The sequence below is a fragment of the Macaca fascicularis genome, chromosome 6 (assembly GCF_037993035.2).
Source record: "Macaca fascicularis isolate 582-1 chromosome 6, T2T-MFA8v1.1".
Classification (NCBI taxonomy): Eukaryota; Metazoa; Chordata; class Mammalia; order Primates; family Cercopithecidae; genus Macaca; species Macaca fascicularis.
Window position 1 is genome coordinate 164306419 of NC_088380.1, and position 27888 is coordinate 164334306.

General features: G+C 46.7%; 1 protein-coding gene across 4 annotated transcripts in view; it reads right to left on the bottom strand.

The window, feature by feature from the left end:
- ADAM19 (ADAM metallopeptidase domain 19) overlaps nt 1-27888 on the bottom strand; it is a 98842-nt gene that overhangs the window by 38210 nt on the left and 32744 nt on the right. For 3 of the 4 annotated variants that reach the window (XM_005558386.4, XM_073994668.1, XM_005558385.5), the window contains exons 4-7: nt 22243-22321; nt 15156-15232; nt 4187-4379; nt 3138-3203 (exon numbers count right to left, since the gene is read on the bottom strand). In XM_005558386.4, coding sequence (XP_005558443.1) covers nt 3138-3203; nt 4187-4379; nt 15156-15232; nt 22243-22321 — 415 coding nt within the window. The remainder of the gene's footprint in view (nt 1-3137; nt 3204-4186; nt 4380-15155; nt 15233-22242; nt 22322-27888) is intronic. The other variant, XM_073994669.1, reaches the window with a different exon arrangement.

Below are 27888 nucleotides of genomic sequence, written 5' to 3' on the forward strand. Positions count from 1 at the left end.
TTTCCCAGCCATTTGGCACTGTACCAGCATCATGGAAGTCCTCTACAGGCCTGTGTTTACAGCTATCCTGTCTACCCCTACAACAGTCCACCTTACTCTTTATTCCGCCCTGGATTCCGTTCCACCTGGGGGATGAATAAACTAGAAGCTCCCACCGAGGACCAGGGAGCGAGGAGCTGCCTGCTCACTTTTACTGCTGACAGCTCTCTCTCTAGGCAGCAGCAGCGTCTCGCTCTCCCTATCTGTGTCTCCACTTCCTCCTCTGCATTCAGAGCCGCAAGGTGAAGGCTGTCCTGTCTCAGCAGGAGGTTATAAATCATGGTAAAGCAGCCCTCCCCTTTCCTGCCATCCCATCCTCTCAGATTGATTAATTAATTGTCAAGAATATATTTCTGTCTGCAGAGGATGGAGACAGGTGGAGAGGGGATGATTCGTGAGCCTGTGAACCCAGCCTGGCCTGTTACACCCCCACCCCAGTCCCTCAAATGAATCATTCAAAGCCTTCAGCGGAGGGGTGCCCAGGGCACTGAGAAATGAGCACATTCCTTTATCCGCCACGGCTGCATGAATCACAGCCCTGCTGGGAACCCCGGGCTGTTGCTGAGATGCTCTCCTTTGTAAGAGAAAGATGGCTCTAGGTGACACCAGAGTCCTCGAGGCACCTTGAGCAGACACTTTTTCTCTGGGGGTGTGCTGTGACCCTGGAGGTCAGGAGACAGAAGATGCCTAATCCCTGCCTCCCCCCATGCTGCCCACTTCTCCAGCTGCTGGAGATTCACACCCAGTGGGTTTTAAAACCTGCACAGAATTCCTCTGAGAACAGTGCAAGGCCAAAGAGGAGAAACACCCCACCTTTAAACTAGAGCAGTTGGGCTCTATATACTTAAGTATTGGGATTCCCAGGAACTGCCATCTAACCAAAGGATTCTGTAGCTGAAAGAAATGACTCATGACCATTGTATTAGATGATCACAGATGCAAAGCTTAAATGGAAAAATGTCCCAGAGTCAGAGGAGCTTGGTTTTCTTCCACCAGTCCTCCCACGACGGGCAGTCGTGCAGGACAGGCCAGAGTCAGTTATCTCCTCCCATGACTTTGGAGCCTCAGCTGGCTTTTAAACCAGCTTTGGATTTTGCTCCCCACACTATTCCCCCATCCTGTACACACACGAGTCTTTGGAGAGGAAACAGAAAACATAGAAAACACACACACACACACACACACACACACACACACACACACACACACACACAGCTGTTGGAAAAACCAATATCAACATCAATTAAAAAGCTAAACGCTTTTCAAAGCAGAGCACAATGTTCCCTCGGTCTGGAATGCCCTTCATCTCCACTCCTCTGCCCAGTTAACTCCTCCTTGTCTTTTAAGACAGCTTCAAGGGCCACTTCCTTCTGCCACTAACGAACATCCAGTGACTAACACTCAAAGACCTTCTGGCCTACAGCCTAGTGCTCTCCCCACACTACCAGGCCCTGCCGCAGGACACATGCTTTGGAAATGTGACTAGATATAGGCGCCTTAGACTGAGCTCTTTGGGGAGATGGTAGCTAAACCATGTGGATGGGATACAGACAGACTGGAGTAGCGATGGGCTCTATCCTCAGGAGAGACCAAGGCCAGTGTCTGCCCTGCTCCAACACAGCGAGCGCTCAGCTCATAATGACATCCAATGCACACAAGATGCGCTTAGTACTTATATGATGGAGACGCTAAACACAGTGAGAATTGGAGGTAACATCTGGCTAATTTAGGCGAATATGGGCTCAGGGCCTAAACTCACTCTTTAAGTGTCTGCTTCAATGTTAGAGAAGCTTTCCCTAATTCCCAAAACTATGTTGAATCCCTCATTATCTGCGCTCTCATCCCTCCTAATGGTCCATCTTAGTGCTCATCACACTTTGGACCTACAGGTTTGTGTGCTGTTACTGCAAACTCTGCGATGCCAGGGGAGGGTACATCTTCTTGAGAGCTATATGTCCAGGTGCTTAGCACACAATAGAAAATCAAGAGATCATTGATGAATAAATGAAATATACAATGAGCCAGGTGAGGGTTCACCAAATCTTAGAACCTGTCTGATTTGAGGAACATGGTGTTAAAGGCTGAACTGCTGTGCCTTTAGGTCAGTGGTTCTCAAACTTGCCTGTACAACCCAATCGCCCAGAGGTCTTGTTAAAACATGGATTCCTAGACCCCATCCTGATGGTCTGGGATTCAGGTGGTCGGGGGTAGGGCCCAAGAATTTGCGTTTTATATAAGATCACAGGTGCTGCTGATGCTGGCACTCTGGGAACCACATTTTGGGGACCATGGCTTTAGGTCATCATTTGGCATCATTTGACATGATTATAAAAATGGACCCACACACATGGGCAAGAACACAGTTTTCAGTCGGATGACTAGGAATGTACTTACTGTCTTTGCAAACAAAAAAGAGTTTTAGAATTTCCATGGACAATTCATGGATTCCTAAGAATAAACACCAGAACCTTAAGGTCTTCAGACCCAGTTCAAGAAATGTTAATCAGATAACTGTCTTGATTTTCTATGTGATTGATGTATCAAGCCAGGAGAGGCTTAGCTGTGTGGGGCGGGGGGTGGGGGGAGGGGAACAAAGGGTCAGGGGAGTGAGGGGAGCTCCCCCCAGCCATGTTTAAAATGGCAAAAAGAGCCTTTGGTCAGATTTTTTTTTTTCTTTGAGATGGAGTTTTGCTCTTGTTGCTCAGGCTGGAGTGCCATTGGCACGATCTCAGCTCACTGCAACCTCTGCCTCCCAGGTGCAGGCAATTCTCCTGTCTCAGCCTCTCATGTAGCTGGGATTACAGGCATGCACCACAATTCCCAGCTAATTTTGTATTTTTAGTAGAGACGGGGTTTCACCATGTCGGCCAGGCTGGTCTCAAACTCCTGATCTCAGGTGATCCACCCGCCTTGGCCTCCCAAAGTGTTGGGATTACAGGCGTGAGCTGCCGCGCCCAGCCCTTGGTCAGACTTAAGGTCAAAATCATAGATGAACTGGAGAAAGATGAATAGGCAACATTTCCCCAAACAGTCTGGAGCCTGGAATGGAAGCTATCAAGAGAGCAGTTTTTCTGTCAAACCCATTGCCTCCCCCTTACCTCTGCATAATCAGCCACGAGGTAAAGCTCCACATACTTCATGGAGTTTAAATCTTCCCTTTTCATCTAAGAAAGAGAAACAGATCAGCGCTATAGAAATGGTGGACTTGGCCTCATTATTAAAAAACTGCTAAGAAACAGAGCTGCTGGAGAAGCAGCAGCTACCTCCGTAATGATTTTGTCATTGGGCACTAGAGATGTTCTTGGCTGTGGTGGCCGTCACTCACATAACACCTTCCACTGCCATTTGGTTATTGCTGGAGGCTGCTCTGGGACATTGGATTCAGTCCTTTATTCTCAGAAAATACTGAGATGAGCTGGTGAGCACAGGCAGGACAGAGGCCAGCGTACGAGAGGGAGTGTGCTAACCACCACGTTCCCACAGAACCTCGAAACCTCAAAACCTCAAAACACCCTGCTGTTTTCAGTATGAATCAATATGAGGACTGTGTGCATAGGGTGTAGTGTCTACTCCAATAGGGAAGGCATACTTTTCTTTCCCACTTTTTTATTCTTATTTTTTTGAGGCAGGGTCTTCCTCTGTCACTCAGGCTGGAGTGCAGTGGTGCCATCTCGACTCACTGCTATCTCCGCCTCCCAGGTTCAAGTGATTCCCGTGCCTCAGCCTCCCAAGTAGTTGGGACTACAGGTACCCAGCCACCATGCCCAGCTAATTCTTGTACTTTTAGTAGAGATGGAGTTTCGCCATGTTACCCAGGCTGGACTCAAACTCCTGGCCTCAAGCAATCTGCCTGCTTTAGCCTCCCAAAGTGCTAGGATTATAGGCATGAGCCATGGCACCCAGCCTTCTTTTCACTTTTTAAGCTTTCTGAAGTCAGCATCTGAGTGTTTTAAAGGTAGTGGTGTTCTCCCCAAAAGCAGTTATTCTATTATGAGGGTATTTCACACTCAACAATGACTTAGAATCAAAGAAAAACACTATTTCCTTCTTCTTAGGCATCACCCTTCAATTTAGAAATACTCCTGGATTCAAAGTAAGCAACCTCAGAGGGGACAAGCCTGTCCCCAGGTTGAGCCTCAAAACTCACCCTGCGAGGTCGCTTCTTGGTCTGTTGTGTAAACTGAAGGGCCCAGTCCCTGGTGCTGAGCTTGGAGTGCCCAAACCCACAGTTTCCCGGGGGCGGCTTGAGATGTTCAGATCTGTAAATAAGGTGTTGGCCTTCGCTGTCAGGGAGGGGCTCGATGACGTAGCTGAGGTTGCTGCTCACCGTAATCAGTCCTCTGTTGAGAGGAGAAATAGAAACTCTGGTCAAAGATTATGGTTCTGAAAAAGTCCCTTGTGTAGGTCTCAGTTTCTCCATATGCAAAATGACATAGTGGGTTTTGATCATTGGTTCTTAACCTCATTATGGGGCCATGTACCCCTTTGTGAGACTCTGATGCAAGCTCACACTTCCTCTCTAGCGAAATGTACATATACATAAAACGTGGTGCATGAGCTCAGGGCACTTGGACCTTCCCCACCCCACCCAACCACCACCACCAAGCTCATCGTGAGGCTCCAGGTTAAGAATCTCTGGACTGGGAAATCTCAAAAAGTTCTGAAAAGGCTGTACCTGTGACACTTAAAACTTATGAAGGATGGTAGGTCCAGGATTCCAAAAAGCCTCCCAAACCAAAACATGGCATAGGACAAATCATGGGTCAAAACTTTAGAGACTCAGAAGAAGCAGTACAGTGGCCAGAGAAAGAACAGTGGCCTGCAAGTGAGGTGACCCAGGTTCTGGATTTAGCTCCAACATTCAATTGTCACACGCTCTTCAACAAGCATCTTAAATCTCTCCAAGCATCAGTTTCCTCATCCCTAAAATGGCAATTATAACTTATCAAGACTCCTGGATGACTAAGTGGAAAGACAAGGGTCTTTGTGCTTGGAAACTAAAGCTAGATGCATCAGTGATGACGTGCCTACCTGTCCCAACTGCCCCACATCAGCACGGCAGTTATTTGGTGAAGTGACATCCACCACCAAGCATGAGTGACTACTTTTTTTCCTCCCTTGATTATAGATACTAGCATTGAACTCAGAATAAACTCATGGAGCCCTTACTGTGTCCTACACATAATCTAGACATAATCCTTTTCCTCAAGAAACTCACAGTCATCTGGAGGACAGTCACAAACATTTACTGAGCTCCTGCTGCGGGCCAGGTTATCATGCTAGTTGCTGAGGATGGAATAGTGAACAAGACACACCAAGTGCCTACCCTTGTGAAGCGTTGAGTCTAAACATTGGAATAAGTCACTCTAATGTATAACAGAGAGAGCAAAAATTTCATCACCCCTTGGACTGGAGGCAGCTGCTCCAAGTGTTACATCACCAAGGCTTCTGAGGGCTTTTCTAGCCTCAGCAAGAAAGAAGACCATGACTTATGATCTATTGCTATTGCTAATGATCAGTGAAGGCCCAGGCAGCAGGCATTTGTCATCCTTGATACAATGAGATAAACATGATTGTAAAGGTATGTAATCAAGGCTCAGGGGGAGAAGGAAGCCCAGGAGTAAGCCCTACAGACTCTAGCAGCATTTTGTATGCTCTAAAACCTCAGGCAGGCTCTCATCCATCCAGAGAGCTCAGAACCTACAGCATCTCCAACCCAGTCTTTGCCACTGTAAATTGGCAGGACCTCTCTCTTAGCTTATCTCAGCTTCGACCTCCACCACAACCGCCACTTGGGATTCCCGCCCAGATTTTGCCCTTTGGGAAGAGCCTGTGACGCTCTCAGGAAAATCAGCGCCAGGCTGTGATGGGCAGCAGCTTTTCCCGGATCCCATCCCTGGCTGACCTTATTCCAGATCCAGGAAGCCTGATGACTTCCTGGCTGCCTCACCCAGGCTGACGCAGCAATACGCGACCACCCCCTTGGACGGACATGTAAGGTACTCCCTGAACATCTGGGGGTGGGAGCGGGGCAAGGAGCAAGGGTCGCATCCACTCCCTAATCCAGTCAGGAAAGGGCAGAGGAGAGAGCTGCTACACACATCCTGTTTCCAAGTTATCTTTTCATCCCAGCCAACCAAGGCCTCTCCCATCACCTCAGTTTCCCCTGATGGCTACACACTTTGGGAACACAGAGGGCTTGACCACCAACGGATGGTTCTGTGCACCAGGCTGTGGCTGCCAAGATGACACCCAGTGAGTGGAAAGTTCCATAGAGGAATCGGGGAAAGTTCCAGTGGAGGGTCACAAGGCGCAATTGATCTGGCATCACTTGAACAAGCCTGTGAGCTAAACAGGACAGAGACCAAGCCAAAGTGTGGTGCACAATAAATAAGAATCCTCATAGTGGCTGCAGACTATAGAGCCTTTGCTGTGGACTTGGCACTGTGCCAAGTGAGCATTTTATTATTCCCACCACCTTCCTAGGATCCTTACAAGTATTGTCCCCAATGTACAAATGGGAAAACAAAGGCTCAGCAAGGTTAATTAACCCAAAGTCACATAAATAGTAAGAGTAAAGAGTAGGGATTTGTTTTTTGTTCGTGTTTCATCAACTTTTATTTTAAGTTCCAGGGTACATGTGCAGGATGGGCAGGTTTGTTACACAGGTAAACATGTGCCATGTGATTTGCTGCACAGATCAGCCCATCACCTAGGTATTAAAGGAGTTGGGATTTGAATGGAAGTATTCTAGTTTCAAGTCCCACAACTTTACCCTGACCTTCCACTGCCTCAGTCACGATAGTCCTATAGAGGCTGGGCGCAGTGGCTCACGCCTGTAATCCTAGCACTTTGGGAGGCCAAGGCTGGTAGATTCCCTGAGCTCAGGAGTTGGATATGGTAAAACCCTGTCTCTATTAAAAATACAAAAATTAGCCAGGCGTGCTGGCCGGCGCCTGTAATCCCAGCTACTCGGGAGGCTAAGGCAGAAGAATTGCTTGACCTTGGGAGGTGGAGGTTGCAGTAAGCTAAGATCGCACCACTGCACTCCAGCCTGGGCGACAGATCAAGACTCCGTCTCCAAAAGGAAAAAAAAAAACAGCCCTGTAGAGTGAATCAGAAAGATACCACCAGCCTACAGATGGCTCCAGTGATGGTGCCAGCAGCTCTCCTTTGAGGGGTGATTGGCCTCACCTCAGTTTCCTAGGAGAAAAGACAAAGGAGGTGTGCAGCCTACTTTTCACCTTCAGATGCCATTGATTGAGCTAACTGGATGCCAGGCACTGTGTTTACAAATGTTATTTCATTCCCATATCATCATTATAAGGAGGCACCCTCATGAGTCCCACTTTATAGATGAAGAAACTGTGGCTCAGAGACATTAAATAACAAGCTCTCATGGCTAAGGGCAGTGTGGGCTCCAGACATGGGGACCAGGTAATCTAGAGTCAAAGATTCAAGGTCCACAGACTTTGGACCCCATCCCCTTAGCCTCTATGCTTTCTGCCTCCATCAGTGAGTTCCAGGCCTAAGTGTCAGAGATCTCTAGGAGCAGAGGTCTCAGGGATATCTACTAGAATATTCTATAGTGTATTGAAAACATGGCTATCCAGGTCTGCTGTGGATATGGTTTACCTGTCCCCAGCAAGTCTCATGGTAGAATGTGATCCCAGTGTTGGAGGTGGGCCTGGTAGGAGGTGTTAGGGTCATGGGGTGGATCCCTCATGAATGGCTTGGTGCATCCTGGTGGTAATGAGAGAGTTTTACTCAGCAAATTCCCGTGAGAGCTTCCTCAAGAGCTGGTTATTAAAAAAAGCCTGGCACCTCCTCCCTCTCTCTCTCACTTCCTGTCTCACCACTTGATCTCCGCTCCTACAGGCTCCCCGTCTCCTTCTGCCACGAGTGGAAGCAGCCTGAGGCCCTCACCAGAAGCAGATGCTGGCACCATGCTTCCTGTATGGCTCGCAGAACTGTGAGCCAAAATAAAACTCTTTTCTTTATAAAGCACCCAGCCTTATGTATTCCTTTATAGCAACACAAATGGACTCATACAGGGCCCAACTTTAAAAACCCAGATCTGCAGGCCTGAGTGTCTGCACTGTTATCAAGGCCCATGAGTAATTCCCTGCCCAGCCACACTCAGGAACTTTGGCCTGCAGACCGCACTCTGCAGCAGGCACCTGCTTTTCACGGGGACCCTAGTAATTCTGATTCAGGGAGTGGGCAGATTACAGTTTGAGAGAAACGCAGGCTCAGAAGGACCCTGGAGGTCCTTCCAGCAATAGGATTCTGTGGCCACTTCCCTCCCTTCCTCCAACTGCTGTTCCTGGTAATGTGCCCATGTCACGGTTGCAATCCCCTCAGACGGCCTGGGGATGGAGGAGAGGCTGGCACAAGCCCCAGCACTGTCAGCGGCCTGCAGCTTTGTTGCTGGGGGAATGTCTGAGAATGTGGCTCCAGGGGCCCTCCCCGCCCCCACCCCTAATTCCTTTAGCTGCCCCCTTCCAAACACCACCAGTTGTTTATCTTTCTAGGAGCCTTGCTTGATCTAATTTGCTGAATGTTAGCGCTGGCAAAGGCAGAACTCAGCCAGAAGGCATGAGCCGGGGCCCAGGAGGCTGGGTGGCCAGCCTCACATGCCATTCTCCATTCTGTCCTCCATCCTACTGCTCATTGTTAAGAGATGGATACAAACGAAATTGTACAGAAAAACCCGGGCAGGCCAGGTCGGGCAGGCAACAGGCAATTCATGTCTAACCCCTGCATAACTGAAGGATTCACCAAATGCATTCTTCAAGGAAGTAGGCCAAGAACTGCTTCCTGGGGACTTGTCCATTCAGAGCTAAACCAAAGGGGACACGTTCTACATCCCTCTACCCAGAGGTGCCCTAAAAGGTAACTACCCTGCTACCCTTCTTTCCTCTCCCCTTCTCTGCAAATTATATCCATGCAAAAGGAGTTACGGGGAATTCCAAAGGTTGCAAAAAAGAGAAGAGAAGGCTTGTAGGTCATGTGCTATCTTAGGGACGGGGTGCCCCCATGTAGCACCTGGATTCAAACTCTGGCTGTGCTGTCTCCTAGCTGTGTGGTAAGTGATGTAATAACACTGCCCATCTCACAGAGTTGCTGTGATAATGGACTGAATAGGCAATGTTCACTAATAACCAAAGCAGCATTTTAAAAGAACAGCTAACAGTCATTGATTGTGTATTATACGTCAAGCAAAGTGCAAAGTGTTTTATTCGACAGCCATTCCACACATCTGTACTGAGAACCCACTGTGTGACAGGAGCTGTTCTCAGCACGGGAAACAGCATGATCAAAGCAAAGTCCCTGCTGTCAAGGAGCCTGCACTCCTCACCTATTGTAAATCCACCAGTGATGTCAATATTGTTATTCCCATTTTATGGATGAGCAAACTGAGACTAGATAGCTTAAGTAGCTTGGCAGGGTTTAAACCAGGAACTGTCTGGCTCCAGAATCTAAATTCATCACAACTTAATAATACTGTCCTCTGAGGGCTTAGTCTGCGCAATGCCTGACATGGACGTGGCATTTATGATCTGTTCTGCAGAAGGAAGGCAAGGAATTCAAAGGTGGAAAGGACTTGCCACTTCTCGTCCAGGGCTGGCTGTGTATACATGAACCACCTCCTTCTGCCCCAGGCTCCCACCTCCCTGAGACTCTGCCCAACCTCTCTACATCCCAGGACTTCCAACACAAAAGGAAGCTTTTAACAGTCTGGTCTACTCTCGTTTTACAGAAGAGAGGAAAGCCCACCCAAAAAAGAACTTGCCCAAGCTCACCTAGTGAGTTAATGTGACAGCCGGTGCAAATCCCAGCTCTCCTAACGTCCAGGTTCATGACTCTGGGGTATGCCCCCGACCTCACCCCCACTGACCATCCACCCCACTCCCAGGACTTACCCACCTTTCGGACAGAGTAGGGCCTGTGGAGGGACCAGCCTGGCCACAGCAAAGACATGGAAAAAATTTAATGGGGAGAGGAAAACACAGAGAGCCACACAGCCAGGAAGTATGGAGCTAGATCTTAAACGTGGATCCCTTGACTTTAAATTTTGAGCTTATTCCAGGCCATCATGCGCACTTTCCTACACATTCTCCTGCATTCATTTTCAATCTCATATTCTCCCTTTCTCCCTCTCTCACAGAATCTAGTCCAGGGACCACAGTTAAGGTATAATTACAGTGAGAGTGAGCCCTATGTTTTTGAAGGCAGGGCTGCTGTAATATAAGGGTGATCCATCAAATAGACCACGATGGATGATTTACTGTATGCCTCTGAAAGACTTTCTATATAATGAAAATCTGTCAGACATTAGTACAAATGATATTATGCAATCATTAAAAGAATGAGATAGATCTATGTATACCTAAAACATAATGCTAAGTTGGAAAAAAAAAACAAAACTGTATGTATAAGGTAACCTCATTTGGATTAAATATGTTCATATATTACATATATATGTATATACACACACACACACACACACACACACAATTATGCATTTCAATTAAGGATACCTCCAACAGTAATTAAGGATACCTCCAACAGTAATAACAGATGGAGAACGGGATTGGTTGGAAGGGTAGGACAAGATAAACAACTTTCATTTTTTAAAGCTTACACATTCCTGCATGATTTGAACATTTAATACTAAACCCGTATTAGTTATATAATGATAATTGTTAAAAATTTCTCTAAAAAAAGTAAACAACTTACCAACCAGATACACCTCTGCTATTGACAGTGAACTACATACACACACACACACAGTTTCCCAGAACACACAGGCTCAGTCAGAGATACCTTAACCCAGTGTAGATATTTAGAGAATGTCTTAATCTGAGACAGGCTTGGGAGAATGACACTTGACATCCCCAGTGAGATGGGATGCCACGTCTTTTCAATGGTGTCTTTTTTTTTTTTTTTTTTTTTTTGAGAAGGGGTCTTGCTCTGTCGCCTAAGCTGGAGTGCAGTGGTACGATCTCAGCTCACTGCAATCTCTGCCTCCCGGGTTCAAACGGTTCTCCTGCCTTAGCCTCCCAAGTACCTGGGTCTACAGGCATGCACTACCACACCTGGCTATTTTTTATATTTTTAGTGGAAATGGGGTTTTGCCATGCTGGCCAGGCTGGTCTCAAACTCCTGACCTCAAGTGATCCGCCCGCCTCGGCCTCCCAAAGTGTTGGAATGAAAGGCGTGAGCCACCTCGCCCAGCCTATTGGTGTCATTTATAAGTACTATAGCTTCCAATCAATTCTCAAAGGGTCCAGGGGCCCAAATAAGATTACAGACATTATACTACTGTATTAGTCTGTTTTCACACTGCTATAAAGAACTACTTGAGACTGGGTAATTTATAAAGGAAAGAAGTTGAGTTGACTCACAGTTCTGCATGGCTGGGGAGGCCTCAGGAACCTTACAGTCATGGCAGATGGCCAAGGGAAAGAGAGCATCTTCTTCACAAGATGGCAGGAGAGAGGGAGCACAAGGGAAACTGACACTTTTTTTTTTTTTTGAGACAGTCTCGCTCTGTCACCCAGGCTGGAGTGCAGTGATGCAATCTCAGTGCACTGCAAGCTCCGCCTCCCGGGTTCACGCCATTCTCCTGCCTCAGCCTCCCAAATAGCTGGGACTACAGGCGCCCGCCACCACGCCCAGCTAACTTTTTGTATTTTTAGTAGAGGCGGGGTTTCACCGTGTTAGCCAGGATGGTATCCATCTCCTGATCTCATGATCCGTCCGCCTTGGCCTCCCAAAGTGCTGGGATTACAGGCGTGAGCCACCACGCCCGGCCGGAAACTGACACTTTTAAACCATCAGATCTTGTAAGAACTCCCTCACTATTACCAGAACAGCACGGGGAAACTATTCCCATGATTCAATCACCTCCCACCAGGTCCCTCCCTCAACACATGGGGATTACAATTCGAGATAAGATTTAGGTGGGGACACAGAGCCAAACCATATCAATTACATATCTATGTTCTTTTTTCGCAAGGAATATTCCTAAAAGGATATATAAGAAACTAGTAACCAAGGCTGTCTCTGGGAAGGGGGGGAAATGTGGAAATCTGGGGTAAAAAGAGACGTATCTTTCATTGTACACTCTTTTGTACTTTTTGAATTTATTTTTACTAAGATCATATATGACTTCTTCAATTAAAGTAACCTAAAGAACTGCTTTGGAGAGAAGAGGGGGCCTAGCAACCATCTAGAAGCTCAGCTGAATTCCTCTTGGTATCATCAGCTTGAAGATCTCACTTGATAGAAATCCTACCTATTTTCTCCAATCACGGGATCTTGTTTCCAGGACAGAAGAACAATCACTATGGAGATTTTTCACTGTAGCAGTGCTTTATGAGCTTTGGGAGGCGCCTTGAGGTTTGATGACATGGGTTTGAATACTGCTGCTGTTGCAGCTGCTCCTTCTCCAGGGTCCAAATGGAACCATCTGGCATGAGTCTCCAGCTCTTAAATCAGTCCACCCACAGTCCACGCCTTGGTTTCTTAAGGCGTGTGTAGTGAGAAGACTGGGAAAGTAAGGCAGGTGGACCTCACCAGACGGAAACATGCAAAACAGAAACACATGGACAGCTCACCCGGTATCCCCCTCCCTGTCAGCACTGCTGCTGGAATGATTTACAAGACGCCAAGCCAAGTTCCCACTGCTCCAGACTGAGGGGATGGAGGAAGAGGCAGACAGAAGCAGGTCACACCTGCATGTTCTTTTTCCTCCTTCTTGGGACAAACTTTGTTTACTTGCAGACTGCAGGTGGCGGTGGCTGGGCTTGTAAATACCACTGTGAGGCCAGTTAGCTTGGCTCAACCAGGTCACTTAAACAGAGGGGATTTGGGGCCACTCTGTTATTGCTTCCCATCCAAAGCCCATTTCCTGCCTAATTTCCTCCAGCCAACTCACCATGCAGCATTCAAACAAAGTCATGGCCCAATTTATAAACAGACACTTGGGACCTGCAGTGTCAGAAACCTTCCATTTGTATAGGAGCCTGCATAAGTCTTAGCATCGTTTCACCAGTGTAAGATGAGGAGAAACCTTTACATTTAAAAGTACCATAATTACAGCAATAATCTCTATCATGCCTAATATTGATGTTCACTTTATTGACAAGGAAACTGAGGGCTCCAAAATTACAATGCTGGTTTTCCCTCCGCCTGTGTAGGGCACTGGCATCAGGAAGACACTCAATTTCAATTTGTGAATGAAAAAGGCAATCACTGAATGAATGAATCAGTCAATAGAGGAAGAACACACAATGGAGCCACCTCCTATCAGCTCACAAGAGCCAATCCAAGGCATGTCTTCCCAATTCTGCCTTCAATAACATCACATGGGTAGCTTGAAATTGATCATGGTGGGATTATCTTTGCCAGCATATTGGCAGATGCTACAAATCAGGGCTTTTTCCTTTTTGTCATAGAGCCAGTTTACACTGGGCTGAAGTGTCTCTCACTGAGCCTGTGTATTCTTGGAAACTGTAGCTCACTGTCTATCACTGCACAGAGGCACCACATAGTACAGGCAATCAAAACCCAGGCAATTAGTATATACAAGGAGATATCAGGTTTTTTAGATCATCATCATTCTTCAAAAAAAAGGGAAGGAGAAGGAGATTGAAAGTGGTCTACATAAATAAGACTTATCACGTCAACATACATGCGTAGATTCTATTGCATGCAAGGCATTAGGGCAGGCTGGTGGAGAGAAATAGATATGTGAGATATACTGCATATTCTCAAGGAACACACCTTCTCAGGTACAGACTATAATGTGCACACAAATCACGTGGGAATCTTGGTAAAATGCAGATTAAAATCCAGTAGGTCTGCGTGGAACCTGAGAAGCTGCATTTTGAACAAACTCCCAGGTAAAGTTGACGCTACCCATCCATGGACCACACCTAGAGAAGCAAAGGCCTAGGAGGTCACCGCATGCTGACAGTGTGCCGCTGCAAGTTCCTAGGTAAGATGGCTATTCGCAAGCTGAATCCTCACAACCACAGGCATATATTCTTTTTATCCACATTTTACAAATGAGACCATTGAGACCCAAGGTCACCCAGCTGGTAAACTGCTACCAGCTCAAAGCCAGGTAGTCTCACTCAGAGAAGGAAGGGTCACTCTCAAAAGCACATTCTGGTGGGAACTTTTCAATTGATTTTCTCTCTTGAAAATTATTCTTGCCTCTCCTTTCTCTTCCTACTCTCTGTTCATTAACCGTCCATTTCCTATTTCACCACCTCCAAGTACTCCCAAAGAAGAACTGAGGAGGTGTGGAACCAAATGCTCAAACTCGTCCATTGCGAGCATATTAACCATGTGTCTTCTTTTTTATCTTCTGTTTCTTTGACATCTGAGTCTTGCTGACCATAGAGGGACTGCCCCTTCCAGGGTTAGCCAACTCCTAGAGATGGTCAACAATTTCCCAGCTACCTTGCCTTTCAAATGCAAGCCAATCAATCCAGAACCCATACCCTAGCCATCTATTTTATGGGGCTGTCAACCTCTGGGCCACTATCCCCCTTCCCTAATCACCCCAGAACCAGGTATAGGACAACTAAGGACAGAGAGCCCATAAACCCCAGAGCCTGCTGAAATGATGCAAACTAGCCAATCCTAAACCTGTTTACTCTGCCTCTCCCTTTCCTTCCTGCAGAAACCACAAGAAGGGCTTCTGCTGACATTTCTCCAGGCTCCCTCGGCCTGCTGACCAACCCCAGTGCCTCCCCAGGCCACCCCCATGGCACAGCTGGGCCCCTCCTTTTTCTGTGAGTATAACCATCTTTTCAATGGCAGTCATCTCCTGATTTTTTGGCCTCACCATACCTAAATAATAACAAAACCTATATTTTAAAACATCAAGTTTCATCAGGAAAGTTAAATCCCAATGGATTTGTGGATTACCTAGGCTTTCCCTTGCCCGTCCTCCCAGGCTCAGCCCCTCTCTGGGCTGGCTTGCACACATTCTCAATGGACTCCTTCCCAAGGTCCTTGCCTTTGCCTTGTCTGTCTTGAAACTTCCATTCCTGGGGAGAGTGTCAGGTGCCACCTGTAGCCTTAGGGTCTCTTACCTAATTCCCCGGCAGGTGCTGAGCGTGACGCTGGACAGCTCTGTCTCCCTCACTGTGCCGTGGTAAAAGCAGTGATCCTAACAAGGAGAAAGGAGGTGGTCAGGCTAAAGAACACTGATAAGCATGGCAACGTTAATGTCTCAGGATGGTGGGTGACTCATGGCTTATTATATACCTACCCAACTTTATAGCACCTTACAACCTGCAAAGAGCTTTCCAAGACACAATTTCATTTGATTCCCAAAATAATCCTTGGAGACGGGGCAGGGCAGATGTCATTATCTCCATGAAGCTGATGAAAGGCTGAGGCTCAAAGGAGCAAAGAGATTTGCCCAAGGTCTCCCTGCTGTTTGGAAAATCCAGTATTTTCCTAGTTCAGAGCTCTTTCCATGGCATGCTGTTGGCCACAGAAAACACTGATTCCTGAAAGAGCCTGCCTCCCCACCAACGTTATCTTCGCAACCCCCTGCAATGAGTTGAATAGAACCCCCTAAAATTCATGTCCCCCTCAGAATGTGATTTTATTTGGAAATAGGGTCTTGCAGATATAATTAAATTAAGGTGATGTCATGCTGGGCCAGGCGTGGTAGCTCACACCTGTAATCCCAGCACTTTGGGAGGCCGAGGCAGATGGATCACTTGAGGTCAGGAGTTCCAGACCACCCTGGCCAACATGGTGAAACCCCGTCTCTACTAAAAATACAAAAATCAGCCAGGCGTGGTGGTGCACACCTATAATCCCAGCTACTTGGGAGGCTGAGGCAGGAGAATTGCTTAAGCCCAGGAGGTGGAGGCTGCGGTGAGCCGAGATTGCACTACTGCACTCCAGCCTAAGTGACAGAGTGAGATTCTGTCTCAAGGAAATGGAAAAAAAAAAAAAAAAAAAAGGTGGTGTCATGCTGAATTAGAGCAGGTCCTAAATCCAATGATTTGTGTCCGTCTAAGAAGAGGAAAGGACACAGAGAGACACACACAGAGAAAGAGAAGAAGGCCATGAAGATGGAGACAGAGACTAGAGTGATGAAGTTGCAAGCCAAGGAACACCAAGGATGGCCAGAAGCCACCAGAAGCTAGAAGAGCCTGGAAGGACTCTCTCCAGAGGCTTGGAGGGAGTGTGGCCCTGACAATACCCTGAGTTTGGACTTCTAGCCTCCAGGACTGTGAGAAAGTAAAATTCTATTGTTTTAAATCTTTAAGTTTATGGTGCTTTGTTGCCATAGGCCTAGGAAATGAACACTGCCTACTCTTCCACAGCTCAAGATGCTCTTCTACACAAATCCCTCCACACCTGAATCATACTTGATTTGTCACCTATGCCCATGAGGTCTGCTGCTGCTCTCCAGCCACTGTGTCTCACAGCTGTCAGAATTCCTCCATCACTACAAACAGCTGTGAGCACTGCTCTGTGCCAGGCCTGGGGCCAGCCCCTGGAGACACCATAGCCAGCAAATAGAGTCACAGCTTCAGCCTTCATGGGGCTTATGGTCTTGTGAGAGGCAGTCATTAATGAGAAATCCAAACAGATACAATTACAAACCAAAAGAAGGGGCTTGAAACAAACATTTCAGGTGTGGGCTGAGTGTTTTATAAGTCAGGTAACCATAGAATTTAGGAAGCAAATATGCACTGTTGAGCATGCTAATGCGCTAAACCAGACAGACGGGGATGAAATCAGGACTGTGTCCAACAAATGGAGAGGTAACAACAAGAGACACATTCCTAGAGGCTTCCTCCCAAATAAGTCAAGAGAGATGCACTGGTCAGAACAGAGAGAAGGTAAAACCCGCAGGGTAGAGCCAAGTTCTGGAAAGATCTCAAAAGGGATGGATGCAAACCACACAGTTGCAGACACAGAAGCTTTCTCTTTTCCCCCACCTCTAGGACCATGCTGCTTGCAGTTGCTTCTTTGTCCCCACCGGACAGGGATGTGACCAGTAATCAGCTATCCCATGTGTCTGTATTCTCTGGCTCCACCTCCCTCCCAGCTCTAAGCATGAGTATAGACGAATAATTAAATTCAAGCATTTTGGCATAGCCAGGCATATTTAAATCCAGGCATAAGCAGTTCCACAACCTCTCTCTGACCTTCAGTGTCTTTAGCCTCTATCCCCCAGAGTGGTGGTGAGAATATTGTACATAAAGGAGCTAGTAAGAGTACCTGGCCCAGAGTGGCAGGCAATAAACATCAGCAACCATATAATCATGAAATTCTCCTTTATCAAATAATATGGCCTCAAGGGACCTGGAAGCCCACCAAAAGGCTGAATCCAAAGCCCTAGCTGTGCCAGTGCTCCATCCTATCCAGCCAGCCACGCAGCCAGATCAAAGGATACAGGCCAAGCTGACACTCAACATGGCCTCGTCCTCCAGAACACAGGTGCCCTTTCATCTGCATATGGTCCCTCGGCCAGCAATGTGGCTTCTCTGCCCATTCAAGCTCATACAGTCAGGAGGAGGGACAGAGCCAACCCCTGTCTTTGCATCAAACTCTTCTGGATTTTAAACAAGTCAGATGTCACCCTTGAGGAGCACAAAGGAAAGTCACTGTGCTGTGATTATGAAAGAAAGTGTGGCAGGCAAAACCCTCCTCCTGGCCAGGATTCCAACTGCTTTCAAATGCCAGCCTGTCATGTGGCTTCTCAACCTATCCCTGGGATCTGGGATTTGGAAGCCCCTCATGAAGCACTCAAGTCCTGAACCTGGTCCTTAGAACTCAACAGGGAAGCCACGAGCCCTATAGCACAGGATTATTCATGGGGAGAAGAGGGGCCAGGCCTGTGTGGGGTAAATGGGGCTCAGAGGAGTTGGAATGACCAAGAATCAAGAAGTTCAGAAACGTATATCGGTATAGTTTCAAAATGCTGGTTAACAGAAAGAACTGAGGCTAGGCGCAGTGGCTCACGCCTGTAATCCCAGCACTCTGGGAGGCCGAGGTGGGCGGATCATGAGGTCAAGAAATCTAGACCAACCTGGCCAATATGGTGAAACCCTGTCTTCATCACAAATACACAGAATTAGCTGGGCATGGTGGTGTGCGCCTGTCGTCCCAGCTACTCAGAAGGCTGAGGCAGGAGAATTGCTTGAACCCGAGATGGCACCACTGCACTCCAGCCTGGTGACAGAGCTAGACTCTGTCTCCAAAAAAATAAAAAAGAAAAAAGAAAGAAGTGAAACCCAGGGATGGCTGTGAAGAATCCCTGCACCTCCTCCTATCTTTGAATGGATGCTAAGAGTGTTCACAACTCCAGTTCTCTCGAAAATAGAGCACCTGACTTCTGTAACATGCTTTATAGTTTACAGAGCTTTCACATACACTATCTCATGCGACGACGACACCTACAACTTGTATTATTAACAGTAAGAGGTCAGGTGGGGTGGCTCACACCTGTAACCCCAGCACTTTGGGAGGCCGAGGCAGACAAATCACTTGAGGCCAGGAGTTTGAGACCAGCTTGGCCAACATGATGAAACCCCATTTCTACTAAAAATACAAAAATTAGCTGGGCGTGGTGGTGGTCGCCTGTAATCCCAGCTACTTGGGAGGCTGAGGCATAAGAATCGCTTGAATCTGGGAGGCGGAGGTTGCATTGAGTTGAGATCATGCCACTGCACTCCAGTGTGGGCAACAGAGTGAGACTCTGTCTCAAAAAATAAAATAAAATAAAAAAATAAGAGCTAACATCTAACCAGGCATGGCAGCTTATGCCTGTAATCCCAATGCTTTGGGAGGCCAAGGTGAGAGGATCACTTGAAACCGGAAGTTCAAGGCTGCGGTGAGCTGTGATCATGTCACTACACTCCAGCCTTGGGGACAGAGCGAGGCCCTATGTCTAAAATAAAAGAGCTAATATCTACCCAGCTCTTACTGTTTGAACAACTTAGGCAAATTTTTCCCTTTGATTCTGACCACAATCTTACGAGGTAGATATTATTATTGCCATATTTTAAAGGGGGGAAATTGAAAGAGAGGTTTTAAGTCATTCACAAGGTGACACAGCAAAGTGGAAACTGGAACCCCACCAGCCTGGCCCCAAGCTCCATCCTCTGCCTCTCTCAGCAGTAGCAAAGGAGGAACTTGGCTAGTCAGAGCTCTTTTATCCCCAGCTTCTCTAGCAACAAAGGAGACAAGTTCTAGCCTAAGCCTTGCCACTTGCTGGTTATCTGAACTTGAGCAAGTTACTTTTCCTCTTCTCTCAATTTCCTCATCTGTAAAATGTGGGGTTGGAAGAGAAGTTTATGAATTCCCATAAAAATTAGTGATTCATCTTACCCTTCCACAGCGCTGCGAGTCAGATATCAGCATATCCAACTTACAAAGGAGAAAACTCAACACTAGTGTGGTCAAGGGGGTTGTTTAAGGTCATATAACTAGTTAAAGCCAAGATAACAACCTTGGCTTCAGATCGCAAACCGTGTCATTCTTTCTGTCGGAACACATTCACAGACCCATTCCCCCAGCCGCCTGACCTAGATGCAGGCTGTTGCCAAAAGGCCTGGCTGATGAGTCTTGATAAGGTTGCCAGAATTCCAGCTACCCCAGGCCAAGTTTGGTAGTAGAGTGCAGTCTCCAACATTCGGGTCAAGGGCAGCTGAGTGGTTTATTCCATTCCCATTTTTCATTGAGATCTCGGCTCCCAAACGAGAAGTCTGACTGAGAACCCCATGGGCCTGGGTGGGAGCTTTGCAAGAGTCTAGTAGCAGGGGATATAAGCAAACAATGAGTTGTCCGTCCCAAGGTTCAGCTAGGATGTGCTTCAGCCAACAAGACCTTCTGGAAGGAGGGGACTTTGGGAGAGGGGGAGTTCTCTTCCAGTCCTCTATTTCTGAAAGGCCCTTACAACATCTCTGCCTAATGCACAAGCTGAGAGCACAAAGAACAAGTCAAGAATCAGTCATGAAGTCATTGCATTCCTCAGCTTCTCAGCCTGATGGGGCCACCCCAAGGGGGCTTTCATAGCAGGAAGCGTGAGCTCATGGCAAATTTGTGGACTGAGACACATTCTTGAGCTGTGGGTATAGAAGTGGCAGGATCCAAACTCAGAGGAGGGTGTTTGAAGGAGGTTGTCATAGCTAGGCTTTCTAGGCATGCCTGTTCCCCCATCCCACCCCTGCCCCTGGAGGCAGAGAACAGAGGTCTCAAGAAGAGAGGAAAAGTTTTGACCAAGGGGCATTGAAGAATATGAAGTCACAGCTAGACAGCCTTCCTGGGGATGAGAAGACACAGCCCAACTGTGCTGCAGGCACTGGCCACACTACCAACTCCTTCCCTATCCAGGGAAGTCTTGGTGAAGAAGGCAGCACTGGTCCTCGCATTCAGCCATATAATACAGCCCCTGAACTACCCAGTTACTATACTCCAGGTCTCTTGGATCTATCAAAAACTGTGGCCGGGCACGGTGGCTCATGCCTGTAATCTCAGTGCTTTGGGAGGCCGGGGCACGTGGATCACCTGAGGTCAGAAGTTCGAGACCAGCTTGGCCAACATGGTGAAACCCCATCTCTACTAAAAATACAACATTAGCCAGGCGTGGTGGCTCATGCCTACAATCCCAGCACTTTGGGAGGTCAAGGTGGGCGGATGACCTGAGGTCAGGAGTTTGAGAATAGCTTAGCCAACATGGTGAAACCCTGTCTCTACTAAAAATACAAAACTTAGCCAAGTGTGGCGGTGCATGCCTGTAATCCCAGCTACTGCGGAGGCTGAGACAGGAGAACCGCTTGAACCCGAGAGGCGGAGGTTGCAGTGAGCCAAGATCTCACCACTGCACTCCAGCCTGGGTTACAGAGTGAGACTCTGTCACACACACACACAAAAATTGCCTGTCCTGTGTCCCTTTCCCCATCCAGGGGTAATCTGGTGAACTAATCTGAGCTGTTAATGACTGATAGCGGCCAGTGTTATCTTGCTGGACACTTGCACTCCAGCAGGGATATTTTAAAGAACGGGCCTGCTAGAGTACTCAGGTTCCATGGGAAGCTGCTGGAGGAGTCCTGAGGTGGAGGGACCTCTCCTGCTGTTCTCTACACCGCACCTCCCAGTCCGTGTGCCTCAGTAGTCCATTATGTCCTGCCCCAAAGGCAAAGGTCACTGCTGCTCCTACCAGCGTGCGTCTTCCCTTCTTTACCCCCATCTCACTAGCCCAGACTTTGAGAATGGTCACTTGAATCCAGGGTTTCTCAACTTGGGCACTACGGATATTTGGAGCTGGATAATTCTGTTGTGGGGGAGTGATGGGTCTGTCCTATGCATTATAGAATGCAGATGCCAGTAGATCCTCCCTGCCAGTCACGGCAATCAAAACTGCCCCCAAACATTACCAGATGTCCCCTGGGGTCGGGGGAAAACCACTGGTTCTCCTGGTTGAGAATCAATGTTCTGAGCCTACAAATTCCAATAGGCATCCCTGTAAGAAGAACCAGACACCATGAAATGTGTATCATTCACTACCTTAAATGTCTACCAGTGGAGTGCGGCAAAGCAAACTGACATGTAACCATCTGAAAGACCATTTTCTAAATGAAAGATCTTTGACGTTGTGTAAACATCCCTACTCAAAAACAACTTTGAGGGAAAAAATGTCCAATATGAATACAGAAGCAAAATTAAAAAATCTTCGTAACTTAAAAATCACATTAAAATAGCAGACTACAAAATGTATATGCACAGTTATTACAACTCGGTAAATGTTATACATCCATTTAAAAAGGACTGATCAAACATCCAATTGGATGAGATGACAGGATTATGAGTAAGTCATTCCTTTTACTAAAACTTTCGTTAATATGTGGGTAATTAATATAAAGTAAAGAGCATGTATGTTTCATAATAATTTGCACCAACTGTAATCAGATGCAATTACCCTAAAATAGTCTATGTTTCTTTAGCCATTTTAGTTAGCAAAGAAGGGGGAGCACCTATGAAACATCAAATATATGTTTTGCTTCTCTGGTTTGCTCCCTTGGTCTTCACTTGGGGGAAACACTCCCTTCAGGGGAGGGACCAACTCCATCAGGCGTCTCCTGAGGTCCTAGGAGTGGTGCTGGGAGAGGACAGTTGCTGTATAGACATTTGTTGACCTGAACTCACCTCCAATTTCAGTGTGGTGGTTTGAGGGTTACCACTTGAAGTATAATGGGTTTCTGTGTAGGAAGGAGCAAAAAGTTGCCTGCAAAAAATAAAAAGAGATATTTATATCATAAGTGGATGAACTCCATTCTCCTAGCAACAACAACTAGTGATTTTAACTGAACCAGGCAGGACTATCCCAAGCATCTCCATGCAAAAGAAACTGGGCAGCCACTAAGGGCTAAGGAACAAAAGGGAAAACCAGAAGTTTGCTATTAATTTTATATTTAATGTAAATTAAATATAATTTATCATCACTATGGGAACATCACTCCAACTAGATCGAATTGACAGAACTAAAGCAATGATCTTAGTATTTGTCTGGGTCCTGGGAAAACAGACATGCAAACACATGTAAAATTTTCCAGGGCCTATGAACCCTATTGTGTACCTTGGTTGATTTTTCCAGCACTGGATCTACCAATTTTTAGTATCAGCAGACCAATTTTTCTTTAAGGGAATACCTCTTCTCTGATGTGTATTTTGGTGAGACTGTCAATCAAGGAGTCCTACTTGGCCCTGGCCAAGGGGTGACCTGGCCAGCGGAGTGATGCTGCCAGGTCTGAACAGATGGAAGCAATGCATCTGTTCTTCTGTGCCTGCCACAAAGGTTCCCTAAGCTTCCGTTGCCTGCCCTTTCTGACGCTTAGTGGTTCAGATTCCCTGAGACCTGGTAATTCTATATTACCCTTCCAATAAATTCCTTTTTTTCTTTTCTAAACTTGGACATTGGTTTCTCTCACCACAGACCCCTTGAAGTAGAGGTTAAGAATCTCCTCACCAAAGGCCAGGCAACTCCAAGAAATATTCTTAGAATTTCTCTAAAAATTAAAAGAAAAATACAAGAGTCAAATGGATGTTTTCAACTATTAATAGTTCAGCTTCAGTAAAGGGAGAATTGATCTAGAGAAAGCCAAGGTCGGCCAGGCGCGGTGGCTCACACCTATAATCCTAGCACTTTGGGAGGTGAAGGCTGGCAGATCACCTGAGGTCAGGAGTTCAAGACCAGCCTGGCTAACATGGTGAAACCCCTTCTCCACTAAAAATACAAAAATTCGCTGGGCGTGGTGGTGGGTGCCTGTAATCCCAGCTACTCGGGAGGCTGAGGCAGAAGAATCGCTTGAGCCTGAGAGGCAGAGGTTGCAGTGAGCCGAGATCATGCCATTGCACTCCAGCCTAGGTGACAAGAGAGACACTCCATCTCAAAAAAAGAGAAAAGAAAAAAAAAAAAAAAAAAGGAAAAAGAAAAAAAAAAAAAGTCCAGGTCAAGGGGCAAGAAAGGTTTCTAAAGGAAGGCACCATTAGAAATTCAAATCTGACAAAAAGAGAATGATGTGGCTCTGTATGTACTAATATGGGAAGATGTCTAAAATGGAGTTAGACAGCAACAGTAAAGTTCTGAAGAGTATGTATTTTAAAAGTCCATTTCATTGAAAATCAAATACTACACACTCTAAAGCAGGCATCAGAAATAATTAGAGGCCAGGTGTGGTGGCTCACACCTGTAATCCCACCACGTTGAGAGGCTGAGGCAGGCAGATTGCCTGAGGTCAGGAGTTCAAGACCAGCCTGGTCAATGTGGTGAAACCCTGTCTCTACTAAAAGTACAAAAATTAGCCGGGTGTGGTGGCAGGTGCCTAGCTACTCGGGATGCTGAGGCAGGAGAATTGCTTGAACCTGCGGGGTGGAAGTTGCAGTGAGCCGAGATCCCGTCATTGCACTCCAGCCTAGGTGACAAGAGCGAGACTGTCTCAAAAGAAAAAAAAAAAAAAAAGGAGAAACAAATGACCTTTGTTGATGGTGATTATCTCAGGAGTTGCAGAAGATGTTCACAATATAAGTTGCATATTTCTGAAGCTGGTTGACTTTTAAATTAACTGTCAGAGAGCTGTTTTGAAAACTGAAATTTTAACTTAAAACTGCTCTTAAAAAGAAGAAAATGTAGGCTGTGGCCAGCACAGAAAGCCAAAGGAATCTGCAGGGATAACCCAGGTTTTAAAGGAGGTGACGTTTCCCAGCAAGAGAGGGTCATCGTTGAGGGTCTCTAGAATCCTTCTAGAGTCACTTCTAGCTCTAAGTTCTGGGATCGCTCAGATTTCCCTCCATCCCCAGTGTGTGGTCAGAAGGCAAATGCCACAAGAATTGTCTTCTGTACTATGTCAAGTCCTTCAACTTCTCGCCTTGGACAAGAAGAAAAGAAGCCCAACAGGAAAATGTAAAAATAAAGCAAAGCACAAACCCCAGCTTTGTGAAGAGAAATTCTCATTCACATGGAAACTTTGGGTCAGTGGCTAACTTGACAGAATCTGTCTCCCAGTCCTTTCTCTTTCTCCTTAGCATCTAACTAGCCCAAGATTCGAGGGAGGAGTCACCCATTTGCCTGAGGGAGAAAAACTGTAAGCCTCAGGAGGGCAGAGGCCAAGCAGTTTTGCTCACTGGTTTATGTCAGTTCTCAACATTTGTTCAATGAAAAAACCACTTAACTAGTTACTGAATGAATAGATGGATGAGTAGTTCAGTGTCCTGGGAGCTTAGAGCATGGTCTGGACACTGGAAAAACTGATGTTTTGATTCCAGCTCTGACATTTACTGTCTCTACGGCCGTGAACAAGTAAATGTATGTCTCTGAACCTTTGTTTCCTCTTAGACAAAAAAGAGGATGAAATACTCATTTGACAGGGCTGTGATGAGGATCAAACAACATAATAAATGTAGCAGGCTTAATGCCATGCCTGGCACAAAGTGGAGCTCGGTAAAAGTTAGTGATAATCATTATTGCTTTCAACAGGGATTATGACAGAAGAACCCAGAAAGTTTCTCTAACTTTCCCCAGCCATGAACTCCCCAGTCCATCGCTTAAGAGAGGTGGTAAAACGCAGCGTGCTCATTCCTGCAGCCCATTTCCTGGGTCTGCTTTCACACACTGCGCCACGTACAGCTGGTCAGGAGTTCAGAGTTTAATGGTTCATTCCAGGTGTCAGTGGGGAAGTGTGACTTTTCCCACAGAAAATGCACTCCTGGTAAAAACATTCTCAGCCTCCTCTGAGACTTAGCAAGGGGGGAAAACAATCATCCATCCAGTGACGTTACCCCGTCATCACAGGACTCTCCGACCCTCAGCACTGAAAGGAACCCTAGAAATCATACAGTTAAACTCCAGTTACACTGTGAGCTCCCCAAAAACAGGGACCTCGGTGTCTTTGAAGGCTTCTCCCCGGCCCCCAGCACCTAGCAAGCAGGCAGTACATGTGCATTCTGTGAACGAGTGGATGAGTGAATAAACTCGCAAATGAATAAATGAACTTTTTATCTCATGTAGGAATCTGCCAGATGGCCATTCACCACTGGACACCTCCTAGGAGAGGCTGCTCCTGAGACTACCCACTCCATATCTGACCACATACAGTAGTTAATTTTTACTCCCGATTAAAAACTACCCCTCTGGCACTGGTACCCACAGGCCTTCGTTCTGGCCTCTGAATCTGCATAAAACAATCTGCCGTCATCTTCCACCTAACCACCCTTTCTGAAGCCGCAGTATCATCTAGAAACTAGTTAAAAATGCAAATTGTCGGGCTCCACCCAGACTCATGAATCAGATAGAAACTCTAGGGTTAGGGCCCAGCCATCGGTTTGAACAACTCTGCAACTCCCCCAAGCTAGGTCCATATACGCCCATGTGTTCAGGTGCTGCTCTCAGAACCAAAGGACACTGCTATCCCACAGAGAGGAGGGCACGTGGCCACTGAGCAGCCCGGCCCAGCCCAGCTGCCCCATTCTCTGACCACATCTTGTTCTCATCTCCTCCCTAACAAGCGGCTGGCTCAGCAGACCGGCAGGAAGCCGTCTCTCACCACTGGATTGCATTAGGATTTTCAGGAAACGACTTATGAGTGATGTGCATCCAGGAAGAGAAAGGACTGTGCACGATTTCCCATTCCGCCCACTCTTTTTTTCTAGCTTTAATAGAAAAGCAATTTCTGTTCTACCCTGCTGCCTCCCGCTCTGTCTGCTCCGTGCTCAGGAGCCCATGGACAGGCGGAAATCAGTAGGACACTGCCATGTCTCAGCACCATTAGAATAGTAGCCAGCACTACAGTTGAGCAAAATCTGTGTCACTTAGATTCAAAAGTCCCCGAGCAAAACCTGCATCTTCAGACTTCCACCTAGGAAAATAAGCTACCCCCAAACACTGGACATAAAACATCAGGTCACTCTCTAGGGAAAAAGAACTGAAACCTGTACAAGCAGCCAGCCCCAAAAGTACACTGCAGCCTGAAAACAGCTTGGACCCATCTTTCCTAAGGCTCGGAAGCTTCAAACTCAGGACAATTCCTTTAAGTTCTATTTATCATCAGACAAATTTCAAGTGCCTCTCTATGCTAAACCACCCTCTAGAGAGGAAGGAGCAGTGACGCTAAAATGAATTTGCAAAACATCTTCTGGGAGCTCAAACCTTCTTCCTCCTGCTTCAGATAAGCAAACCAGTGAAGATAAAGTGATAACAATTTCCAAATTACCTTGAAAAACACTCTCTGCAGACGAGCTCAGCATAGGCGAGCTCTGTTCACCTCAGTAGCGAGTTTTGCTGACACCTCCTTTCTCTGGGTCTTTCTCTATCTAATTCTTCCAAGAGTCTCCAGATGATGCCTTGGGAGGTCCTGCTTTTCTGGTCTCTCTTATTTCACTTCATTCTGCCTCTGTTAGTAATAATGTCCTCACCATGCGACTTAGCCCAGCAACTGCACAACACGGAAAGACTGTTCAAAAATACACAATCCCCTGCCTTCTCTAGGGAAGGATTAAGAAATCTGTATTTTTAATCGTTTTTTTTTCAGGTGATTTATGTTTTCAGGTTGTGGGAATTATTCTACTCCATTTGAGCAATTTTAACATTTTTAATTCTCTTTTTCATGTCTAGCCTCCTAATCACCTTCCAAAAATCTAAAGATCATCCTAGCCCAGCAGAGAGGGAAAGTCAGAAAGCTTTGGTTTAAGCAGCAGCCGCGCTACGCAACTGCCCTTCCAAAGCCATCTTTTGGAAATAAAGCAAAAGATGACTATGGTTCCTCTCAATGTCACACAAGTGTACAGCCACGGCCAGGCGCGATGGCTCATACCTGTAATCCCAGAACTTTGGGAGGTCGAGGCAGGTGGATCACTTGAGGCCAGGAGTTCAAGATCAGCCTGGCCAACAGGGCAGAAGCCCTCTCTACAAAAAAAAAGTAGCCGGGTATGATGGTGCGTGCCTGTAATCCCAGCTACTCAGGAGGCTGAGGCAGGAGAATCGCTTGAACCCGGGAGGCGGAAGTTGCAGGGAGCTGACATTGCACGACTGCACTCCAGCCTGAGTGACAGAGCCAGATTCCATCTCAAAAAATTAAATTAAAAAACACGGAGCATAGCCAAGCTTTAGAGTCTCAGAGGCCTGCCTACTGTTCTCTGGTCTTTATGGGAAGAATGTGGCTTTGAAAGATGTACTATTTACAATTAATTACGGCGGCCCTTGCTGCACTCTGTAAAATCAGATGTTAACTTGTAAAAACTTAATAAGATACAACAGAAATGCAAATATTTCCATCTAGTAGAAAAGATAACCCCAAAGGT